The sequence below is a fragment of the Thamnophis elegans genome, chromosome Z (genome assembly GCF_009769535.1).
Source record: "Thamnophis elegans isolate rThaEle1 chromosome Z, rThaEle1.pri, whole genome shotgun sequence".
Taxonomy (NCBI): domain Eukaryota; kingdom Metazoa; phylum Chordata; class Lepidosauria; order Squamata; family Colubridae; genus Thamnophis; species Thamnophis elegans.
Window position 1 is genome coordinate 36236935 of NC_045558.1, and position 12283 is coordinate 36249217.

At 33.5% G+C, this 12283-nt stretch overlaps 1 protein-coding gene across 1 annotated transcript in view; it reads right to left on the minus strand.

The window, feature by feature from the left end:
* Positions 1–1790: 1790 nt before the first annotated feature.
* Positions 1791–12283, minus strand: part of ETV1 (ETS variant transcription factor 1) — an 88492-nt gene continuing 77999 nt past the window's right edge. The window contains 5 exon segments of the mRNA XM_032238064.1: positions 1791–2078; positions 2081–2108; positions 4618–4719; positions 7576–7745; positions 9995–10063. Coding sequence (XP_032093955.1) covers positions 1891–2078; positions 2081–2108; positions 4618–4719; positions 7576–7745; positions 9995–10063 — 557 coding nt within the window. The 3' untranslated portion in view covers positions 1791–1890.

Here is a 12283-nt window from a genome sequence, read left to right on the forward strand (position 1 = left end):
AACACTGAGTGCAAAGTAAATCACCACATCCCCGCATCTCTGATATCATGTCATTTACAATGAACATTATTTTGAAACTAATAATTATGGACTCCTATCCGCTCTTTCTCTATTTCAGAGTTGATGATTTCTGGGCAAAGTTGATATGACTATTGGGATGGATGTTCTGGAAGAGAAGTGGTTTGAAAAACCACTCTCCAAACTTCAAACATGCTTTCTATTTCCTGCTCCAATGCAAAAGTTAACACTGAAGATAAGGTCTTCTTAAATATTATTCATTTAATTTGAACTTAAGAATAAGATCTTTGTCTTCTTTCAATGTTGCCTTCCCCAAAATTAAAACAACTTTTAAAGGGTTTTCCAAACTTACCTAATCACACTTACAATTAGTGTCCCAACAAAATTGTTAAGCATCAGTGCCAGCACTACATGATACAGCCCAAAAAGAAAGAAAAAAAATAACTGTATTTTGATATTATGTAGAGGTCTCTGCTCCATGGAGCATTATAAAAGGTTCAGCAGAGCTCCTCTTTAGCAAGCTGGAAAGTCTATCCATGTTGCAATGCACATAAAAGCTGTATATAGCACAGCTATGGCATAAGCTATTTTTCTAAACAGTAAAAGGTTCAAGTCATCTATTTTGTCCTGAATACTACCTGTAGTTACAGCATTGCTTATAAAGAGCATAATTCAGCAAAGAGAGTATTACAGGAATAAAGACAGCAGCAGAAGCGATAGCATTAGCTAGTATGTATATATGCTTATCAACATAACACAGCAGTATAAAGGCTAAAATGCATATTATTGGATATTGTGTCTAAAAATTACTAAAGTACTTATTTGTATATTGGATGCTTTGCTGAAGGAGAAACTGCTGTGGATTGAAATAGCATAATAAGATATGAGAACTAGTACAGTTAATTCTTATTGATTAAATAACCTATTTATGAATCAAAGAAAGTGGAAGGACAGCATTCTGTCTCACCCTTTGTGATCACAGTCCTGTACATAAAGTTAAAAGAATATGCAGAATAGTTCAGTATAAACAATTACTACACTCAGGTGGACATTGAAAAGTTAAAAACGATTAAATGTTGATGTATTTGCATAACAAGATGGCACCTGATATCAGAAGCTAAGCTACAGCCTTGCAATTTATAATCAAACCAGGAACTGTGTTTTTTGGACCAGAATGAATGCTTTCCTTAATGACTTGTATACAGAATCAAGGTGGTGTCTAAGATACATAGATATGTTTTAAAGAGATAATAAAAGTGGATCCTGTCTTTTAAGGAACAAAACTATAAATCTAATTCTAGTTTTCAAATCTAGCATTATTGGTACTTAGCTCAGTGGTAGTTCACATATTCTGAATGTGCAAAGCTCAATCTTTATAAGGGATAAATAACGTCTGTCTAGCAATAAAAAAGACAGGAAAAATGGCTAGACTATAGTGAAAATGGAGAGAGGGAAGAGTGTCCCTGACAGATAATTCTCCAGGTAGTGTACAAATGGTTATTGATCATGTCTAGAATTAACTGTACTATGGGTAATTAGAGAACATGTACATTATTTTTAACCAAGTAAGAAACAGAAACAAACTCAGACATGATACAGCTTTGTTGTACTTAAAACCTGTTTTCCACCCTTGTTCCAAAGAATAAACAATTAGATTCTAAACTTCCCTTTTCAAATAAAGTGCACTGTCCATGTCAGACTACAGGAGTAATACAACAGAAGAAACCCCTTTATAGTACTCTTTTATTCTTTTTACAGTTTTTAATCCTTATTCTTATAAAATCAACTGATGGGAATTCAGCTTTTGTCTTGGTCTCATGAAAGAGGGAGAAGCTTAGGATGAAAAAGGGGGCTCCACTCCTGTCACTCCAATTAATATACATAGCCTTCATTATAAGGGGGTATTACAGCAGCTCCTTCTTGCATATAGACCATACTCTCATCAAAGTGGGACAGAGGGACAGTGTCCTCTTCATTGATATGACGTTCGACGTCAGTTTTCAGCAAGGGACGCTGGTTATCCGGAAAGGCCATGGAGAAGAGGGCTTCAGGGTCACAACAAACTTGTACACGTATCTCTCTCCAGCAACCTTAAGAGCAATGTTAAAGAAGGAGAAGGGTGGAAAAGAGAAAGGCTGTAAGAGATAGAAGTACAATTTTCTTTTGCAGCCATATAGGAGTATCAAAAAATATTTTGTGCATCAGGAACACAGAAAACAAGATGCACAAGGAAAACTGGGCAAAAATTAGACGACAATGAATGACATGGAAGATTAATGGCTTTACTATTTTAAAAAATCACATTGAATAGGGATTTTCAAACTTTTTCAGGCTGTAGAAACTTCATTTTAAAAAATATCCTAGAACTCTTGATGAAAGACAAGCTCCAGCGATAGAAAATTAGGTGAGTCTGCACGAACTTTTCTTTTCCTCTTAGTCTATCATAGAACTCTACCAATATTTTGAAAAAAAAAAAAAAAGACCCTAGAGTTCAGGGAACATAATTAAAAAAATAATCCCAACATAAAGAATTCTTTTGAATTGCATTACTGTTTTAATTTGAAAAATATATTGAACAATCCAAACCTATGACTCATTGTTAATAAGCTTCTGCTGTCCCAAATGCAGGAAAAGAAGAGGGACAAAGGAAGAGACAACTGCCAGACAAGTGCCCACAAGATTAGACAGGCCAAGGACAGTCTTATTAGTTTCCAATATATTTTTAAAGTTACAATTCTATTCTTCAGCCATATTGAAGCTTGAAGCAATTGAAGTTAGACTGTATCACATCACCTGATGCTGTATTAGTTGTTCCTGGCTCTTTATGCCAAATGGGGTTGGTTTTGTTTTTACTTTATGATGGATGAAAAGTGCATTGGAAACTTTGAGTATTTAGATACCATCAGGCTATTTTGATGTGGAGGGTGACTAAACTGATCAGAAAAACATTCATCTTCAAGAAAGTAAGTTGATAATGGACTCGATCAAGATGTTATTTTCGCAAGAGCTCAGAAAAGAGAGGCTGTGGTCATTTGAGACAAGTATAAAAAAGCTGATGGCTTTTGAATTCCACCATTTTTTGTGCCTGTCTTCAGCAAAGTGGCAGAACTTTTATCTCTCTGCATGGGTTTTATTATGGATATTTTTTCCAAAGAAACTGTAATAGAAAGTTTGCATACTATTCAATGACAGTCTCTTTTTCATCCTCGTAATTTTGAGGCAAATTCTTGAAAGAACACAACATCCTCCCCCGGCCGCCATTATAAGGTCTGCTTTGCATGTTTTCTTGCAACTTGAACACTCAGAGATGTTAATCTGATGCTAACTTGGTTAGCATTAACCATATATTTTCCTACTCACAGACCCTTCTATTTTGGATAAAATGTTTTTCTTATCTGATAAAGCATTCTTGGAAGCTTAAAAGCTGTTAATTCACAAATGTACCATTGGCCTAATGAAATACTGCTTTCATCAGATTTTGATTTTACTTCCCCCCTTGAGCAAAATCCTATTTGTATTTTGGTTAATTTGGTTTTTACAGTGTTCATTTAAAACAAGTGAATAAGATTGGCTTTAAAAAGGAATCAGCATTATGTTTTGATTAAGAAAAGACAGTAGATATATTGAATATTGAATTCACTTCTATAATTATTCTGATTATTAGTGTAAGTATTGGATGAAGTTGGGGAAACAAAATTGAAATCACCAACATGCCACTGAAATCAAATAATCTTAGGCCAATCACTGTATTTCTTCCTTTCAGTGCTGGGATCTTCAGATATTACAGAACTACATCCTCTAATAGACCCAAGTAGTATAGCTAATGGATAAGGATTCTGGCCACCATCATCTGGCAACATATGAAATCTTCTAATCCTCTCTCAGCATTCTTAACCTTTTATTTACTGATTTATCAAATTTATTATTCAAATTTATATTAATTAATATTAAGTTAGGCATATTTATGCATTAAGGAAATTATTATGAAAATAAAATGATAGGATAAGAATGACAGGTATAGTTTCAATCATAAAAACAACTGCAGTGTGAAAATGAAGACCAAAAAAGATTGAACCATTAATTACGATCATATGTGTGTGTGTGTGTGTATGCGTGTGCACGCACACACACACACACAGGTGTATTTTATAATTGAGGGTAACAGTTTTCTATTTATTTTCTGAAACTTTGGAAGAAAACTACTGCCTCAGATTTGAGTCTTGGCTCCTTAAAAGGTTTTGAAGGAAGTTAAAAACATATTTGCAAGAGGATTGTATTATCCCTGACATGAGGGTATGTGAAGGAGAAAAATGTACAGAGGCATTAGGAAGGCCAATCAGTTAATGGTGTGGAAAAATTTCCAAAAATTGACCAAAACCCTACTATAACGTTTCAATTTACATCAAGGTTCACATTCTAAGTCATGGATTTTGAAATAATAGGCTGGGGAGAAGGTTTCATAAGAAAATTTAGAAGTTACACATTTAGTGAATTTCCTTATATTGGTCATACTGGATATGCAGTTTAGAAATACTTGAATTTTTAAACAAGTTTTAAATAACATGCAATATTTCACTACAAAAAATACAAATTCCTCACCTTTTGCATGATTCCCTTTTCATAATAATAGCGAAGTGATCGGCTAAGTTTATCATAGTTCATGGCTGGTCTGTTTTTTTGAATGCCCCAGCGCCGTGCCACCTGTCACCAAGAAAGATTAGCACCCATCTGTTACATTTTGTAAAATTTGTTTTATAAATTTGATAAAACTGGCTTTATCTGACCCCTTCCTCTCAGCATTTAGGCCTGCCCATAGTAATGAGGTGGTTGATTGCATTGATCAATTGCACTTTGATATATCTTATTATTTCTTGATCTCTCAGGACTTTTGATGCCATCTGTCATGGTATCATTTGGACTGGCTTACAGGTATGGCAAGTGGTGGGTTGCCAATTTTTTCACTACTGGTTCAGGCATGCTCCCATGCACTCGGGACCCTTCTGCACTTCCCGCTACTGCTACTACCAGTTCGGCCAAACCAGACCAAACTGAGAGCTAGTATGGCAGGCATGGTGTTCCTGTGGTTCTCTTCCTTTTGCCAGGATCACTTCTAGTTTATATTGAGGAAAGGAACAATTTGAGTTTGAAACCTCAGCTTTGTAGGTTGTCTTAGAGCTCTACTGCCTCCATGTACCTATTTGACACCTGTGTGAAACTACTGCTGATACTCACATCTATAAATAATGTCAATGGGCTAATGATATCTGTTTGTATATCTTCATCTTGTTACATACACTAAATAAATAAATCTGCACCCTGATCAACCAAAGTGCTATTGCAAATATTTTTCCCAGAGCCTGGAAATTTAGATGGTGAAGAAGGTTTCAGCTCACCTGAATCAATCAAGATTAAGTAGATGTGAGTTTTAAGGTCCTCCTGATCCAGAGAATTTCCATCATTAACTCTGCATTAGAAAGTACAGAGGCAATGGCTGGTCCAAATGCAGTGGTGCATTTCCTGTTATGTAGTATAGCAACGCTATATACATTATGTTATGTCGTGTTATATATTAGTATAAAATTCTGTTTTGTGAGCATGAACTCACAATGGGTTTTCTGATGCAATTCAATGTATGTCATCAATAAAGCACTATGTTGCATAGTTGCCAGGTTATTTATGAAACTGCCTGTCTACAATTATCTATCCTTGATCTAGATCTAGCAAAGAGGGCATATCCTGCAGGTTTCTTTCATTAAGGCCTTGCTCTTCTTGGGGTCATTTGGACTGAATGGCTAGGAAAGCCTTGTGTTAATAACATTGTCTTTTTGAGCTGGCATGCTGGTAAATCAGAATCAGAATAGATCTTTTTTATGGTCACCGACTGGCACCAAACTTAAATATTAAAATAATATATTTTCTAAAAAATATTGGAAAATAATTAAGCAAAATAGTAATAGAAATAAAGATCTTTAGGTCTTTAGGTATTTTTTCCTTATTTCAGCAGCACAAAATTTTCTTACTGCACAAGTTGTGGCTGCATTAAATTCTGAAGATGGTACAGGAAGAAATTATCTGATTTCCCTAGAAATCTTTCTAATAGAGGAAGAATGTATGTTGATCTGATGTCCCGGTAGAACCTGCAGTGCAACAGGACATAAAATGGGTGTGCAATGGTAACTTTGGGCATCCAGTTGATTTAGCAAATTGTTTTTAACCCTTGTGGTTTTCCAAAGTCACTTTTTTGTCTGAGAGAGAGAGATGGACATATAAATTTATCTTTGAACATCATAAATTGTTCAAACAAACTTAATACAGAATAAATAATATGCAAATAAATGCAGCTTTTCAAAATGTAGACATAATATAAACATATAATTGAAAATAAAAATTGATGAAAACAAAATAAATAAAAATGTTAGCAATGTTAGCTAAATGTTTTTTTAAAAAAATATCAAGATTTTCTAATGTACTGTGTACATTTCAAGTTTGAATATTGATGTTATGTTAGGATAAAACTGAATATCAGCTGAATATCATATTTCTAGGGATGTTCTATTCAGATGGCCAAAACAGGCCACTATATACTCTTCCTATTCCATTCCTTCATATTCTCTCTTTTGCTTAGAAGTAGGCATTCAGGCTCAAAAAGCTGGTTAGTTTTCATTGTTTATCTATTTTGGTTTGCACCAAGTATCTTTTCACCATTTTCCCAAACTTAACTTTACTATTCGGGATCACAATTCTTCCAAACATACCAGTACTCCTCTTTCAAGAAGGAACTCTAGCCCTTTCTAAGCATTCCTCTATTCCTCTCTTTTTGGGTAAAATAAGATTTCAAACAGAATAGTATCTCTGGCACCTTTATGGAGATTTGGGGATTTTAATGTGTTCCAAAGTATAATAGAGTCTGAAAATCCATGCATGGCTCTTTACATATGAAAGGGTGTGTCTGTAGAGACTCTGAAAGGTGTGAAGAATCACAGATCACATGAAAATGGATATAAAGAAAGAAGGCTAACAGAGAAGATACATAGGCCCAGTTCAGATATTAAGAGCTGTGGTAGAATTAGATTCTTTAAAAATGAATTTCAAGACAATAGCATGCTTGATATTGTGTGAATTAAATCTTAGCCAAAGTATAAATGTATACAATAGTCATATCTGATCCCTATTTGCCAACCTTACTCATAAAGGGAAAGGTATTTATTTGATTTTTATATTCTACTTTACTTCCAGGATCTCAATGTGAGGAACACAATGATCTCTCCGATTTTCTTCACAATAATCAATGCTAGTCCTGTTGGGCTGAGAATTTATTAAAATACATGTAGATTAAACAGACTGCAAGTCTAGTGTAGTCGATTCTTGCATGCTTTGATGTGTATGGAGTCATATACATGTACAGAATCATAAATGTTATATTTAAAGACTTCAAAGATGCATTATGCATAAGACCATATTACTTTTGAGTTTAGTAAGGCAATATAGAAATAAAGAAGAAAAAGTACTGAAGCAATGTTTAAAGTGCACAAATGCAATATAGGGGACCCTACTCACCTCTTCTGGTTCAATCAGCTTGAACTCCATACCTCGGCCAGTCCAAGCAATGAAATGAGAGTTTGATGGATCATCAAGAAGAGCTACCAAAAATTGCCACAACTGAAGGGAACCACGCCGCTGGTATGTGGGGCCCTCACGATACATTCCTGGCTCCTGCTTAATGTCACCTATGTAAAAGAAAGTGTGGGTTCATTTATTTTATTTCATTGGACCCAAAGATAGAGTAAATTTAATACCAACAAAGAAAAAAAAAAGATGCTATTGCAGCAAGAGAGAAGAGAGAAAGGGATTGATACATAGGATACTATTCATGACTTTGGGACAACAAACTGCACTATAATTCTTCAGAAAATAGCTTACAAACTTATTAAAATACAATGTTACTTACTTATTCCAGAGTGAAATCATACAGTATGAAAGTAACTATCAAAAGTTATGCAAGATCCAGCTTTGGAAATGGTGATATCTAAAGGACTCTATTTGTATGCAACATTTTATATAATCTCTCATTAGGAAAAACAATGTATGTATCTTCTAGTGCCTGCAAATACTATATGAAAAAATTTAACAGTATTTGAATAATAGGGTTTTATTGTATGGTATTCAAATTTTATGGATCAATCAGTTCCTTTTTAGTATTTCACATCACTTAGCTATTTATTCACAATTTTCTGAAAAGCACTATTAATTGAGAAAGTGTACATTTATATATTGAAGCTCAAAGATAATCTAACATGCTATATTTTCATATAAGAACCACAAAATGCTAATTACATATTTTTAAAAATCACCTTACTGAATAAAATATTCAAAATATACAATTGTCAGCTAAAAGTTCATAAGTGAAATTATTTTTGTTCACCTTATGAATATTGACATTATTTTTAAATGCAGATGAATGATTAAAAAAATCTCATACATTATATGACAATTAAATTAGTTCTGCATTTATTTAACCTTTATAGAAAGTTCCTCACTACCATACAGATGAAAAGTTTAGAGAATTTTCACCTCATTATCTGTGAAATTGAGTGAATCAATGTTATTAACTAACCCTCTGAATAAATTTAAGGCTGACAATTGGATTATTAAGTATATAATAGTGTTTCCAGAAGATTGGGTGAGAGGGAAAAGTCAAGTTAGTAGTTTGATCAAAACCGTATCAAATATTTACTTGTGCCACAAAACACAAATGAAATAAGTGATGCTTTAGTCCTTGATTTTTTTTATACTATTCTACAGGAAAAACTAGTCTTTTATTGTAAACATGAATATTATGACAGCACAGCTTTTCTCTGGATTCCCCTTTGGAGAGGATTTTTGGTTTTTAGAAATGATCAAAATTTCCGACACCTATAGAAGCTCAGGAGAGGATTAAGTTATCATGAATTTAAAGGGAAAACCAAGAATGAAATTCTTAGCTGTCTTCAGCTGAATGAAAAGGTAATGGTGATGGACAAGACTTTGTAGATAACAGAAGACTTTCAGCCAAAGAATGTTGACTGAATACACTTCAAAAAAATTGCAAAGTTGGAAAGAACCATTACATTTCCCATGTTCCCTTGTTTTTGGCTGCCATAACTGTCTCTACTTTTTTAAAGGTTCTTTATTAGTATTGATACAACTATCAATTTAAGACATAAATCACTTAGCTGTCTGTTTTGCAAAGCAGCTTTTCCCAGTGCTGAAGTGGAACCCAATTAATGTGACATGAAATATCCATTCAAATTCATTTGACTACAAAAAACAATCTTAATCTTATTAGTAATTAGTATGTATTTTCATAATACATACTGGTTTGATATCTGATAATGAGAAGAATATGCTTTGCTTCATATGACACATGATATTAGTTAAAGACTGTTTGGTATTATACTATACTTTACTCTTTAGGTATCAGTTTTAAGAAATACAGAGAGATAACAATCAACAAAACTGTTGATACACATAGAAAAACAGATGTACTTGTGCTCTCTATAATTAACCCTTTCAGGGATTGAAATATAAGATAAGAATTTGGATTATTAGTAAGTGCAGAGTAGCTGCATTTGTTCTGTTTGTTAATCATTTTCAATAAGTTTCTAAAATAGATTTCAAATGCACTGATAAAGACATAAAATCTATCTATGACTCATTGGAATAATTAGAACTAATAATTAGAAGTAAAATATATTGCCTTGGTTCTGAATTTAGAATCCTTTCTCTCAAAAACAGAGTGATATGATTGCAAAACATATTTTGATTTCAAAAAGCAAAGGTCAACCACATAAATAACAAATTATATTTATCCTCTTTGATTGAATCATTACTATATGCTTTGTCAAGTAAAAAATCCTTTATTCTCTTTTGGTTTCATTACATATAACTTCTTCCATAAGACTGGATAGTTGAACAAAAATGTATGTACATAACATACCATCAAATTTCTCTGGAACAACACAAGTGTCATCATAAAATTGCCTTGGACCTTTTTCATACATACAACCTGTAATTTTAGGAAAAGCAGACACATTACTCACTAGAAACAGATTATTAAAATACATTGCTCTTTCCAACTTGGTCTCCTTCAATGTGTTGGAACTCCAACTTTCAGAACTTTTATCTAGAAAACATGAGAAATTTTGAAAATTGACATTCCAAACTGAAAAATCCCAAGTAAATGCTATAGCTAAGAGTCAAGACACATATACTTTATGTACCAGGCTCATTAGAATGTTGCAGATTAGAGTATTAATTAGCAATAAAACAGGCTGCTGAGAGAATAAAATATGAATTCCCAAAATTACTTTATTGGCATATGTAGAAAAAATTGTGATTTTGCCAAGTGAAATAAAACATTGAAAAGCTTCACCTTTCAGTTGTTTCTTCACACACACAAATGTCTTGCCTTGAAAGGAGGCCCAAGTAATGTAGTAAATGAATAGTGAAATAAAATACACTGATGGTAATAGCATAGGATTTATTTTATTTATTTTACAATATTTAGTACAAAGTATTCTCAAGCCATGCATTTTCCTAAATGTAATCTTACAAGCTTAGTTTATTTGTTAATTAAAAGCAAATAATAATGATTTTAAAATTCTGGTCAATTGTTAAAGAAATAAGTTTTTATAACAGCTAAATTAGTTCTCTAAAAAATCTAGATTTTTTTTTTTACAAAAGGATGGCACACTTATTGCTACATAAATGTTATATAAATAGTGTTTTCTGACACAACACTGATAGAAAAATTGTTGAACTTGTTGCTGGTCAAAAAGGTGTATCTGTATATCTTGAAATTTGACACAAATTACACATTTCCAATAAACCAACATATGGGAATTGATTAACAAGATGAAAAGCAATTCATCTCGGACAAATAGCTCTTACAATACCCCATAAGGTACTGCACCGGATGCTAGAACTCTACTATGCTCTACAATGCTATTGTAAATTTCTGATATTAATGAACTGGTTATAGCAAACAACCCTACATTTCTTACTATTTAATATAGTAAAATAAAGTAGGATTTTTTTCACTGAAAACTTTGATTTCAAAAATCTAGAAAGTGTAATATTTAGAATTCAAGAAACTTTTCACAAGATTATTGTATAAAAGACTAGCTACAGTGAAAAAGTAAGCCAAATGTTTTCACTCTTGGTTTTCCAAAAGGAAACTTTGGGAAGCACACATCCTTCACAGCCCAACAGAGCCAGGAAGTTGCCAGTCAGGAGCCAAAGTCCACTGGATGGGGAACACCAAGAAGGGGCAGTAAAGAGCCAGAGACTCACCCAGGGTCACTTTAAGACAGCCACTACAAACTAGCGTGTGCTAAGAGCCATCTGAAGACACTTCCCCTTGTAGAAAGGAAACTAGTTAGAGCTGCAAAGCGAAGCAATTCAAATCCTGTGAGAAAATTTGTCAGGATGGCAGGGTAGCACCATGGTGGGCCTTTCTCGGGACTGCTACAATGGAAGGCAGTGTTCAGGGCAGATCTCAGCAAAGACAACTGACCAGGAAGGGAGGACCTTCCTCCTTCATGGGAATCGGGGCATTCTGGGAAGTCCTCTTAGACTGCTCTCATCCCAGGCCAAGATTCCAGGTCAGGTTGTTTTTACAGCTCCAGGGGCAATTCTAGACAGGCTTCCTCTCTAGAAACTATTTTAAGTCACAATTAAGTTCACAGTTAAACTGAACTGATGAGTTTAAAACAAGTATGAACACTTTTTTTTCTTATCATGAATTTTATTGACCATCCTTGTTAGCATCACTATTGGTAGATTGTAATTTATAAAAACACTTTTCCCCCCTTTTCTTTATTCTTTACTTTGATAGACATATACAGTATCTATCATGATGTACAAAAATAGGTAACTAGGGAATGCACAATATGTTCAAAATAAACCTAAACCTGAAGAATGAATAGTACTTTGCCATGCTATTTTCTGTTTTAGAGAAAAGGTTTGTTTTTACTGTAGTAACATAGAGTTGTCTCATAAGCTACCATACCTGAAAAAATATGAAATAAAGAATTAAAACCACCCAAACACAACCCTGTCTTCCAGAGCTTACATATGGACAAAAGGTGTACCTCTAAGAAAGCTTGTGTTTCAGGAACAATTTTACAATATTTTTCTAATTCTGTCCATTTTTAGTATATTTAATCTAAGCCAAGAGTTTTAGACAATAAGAAAACAAAGTTCACACATACATACAAGGATATAT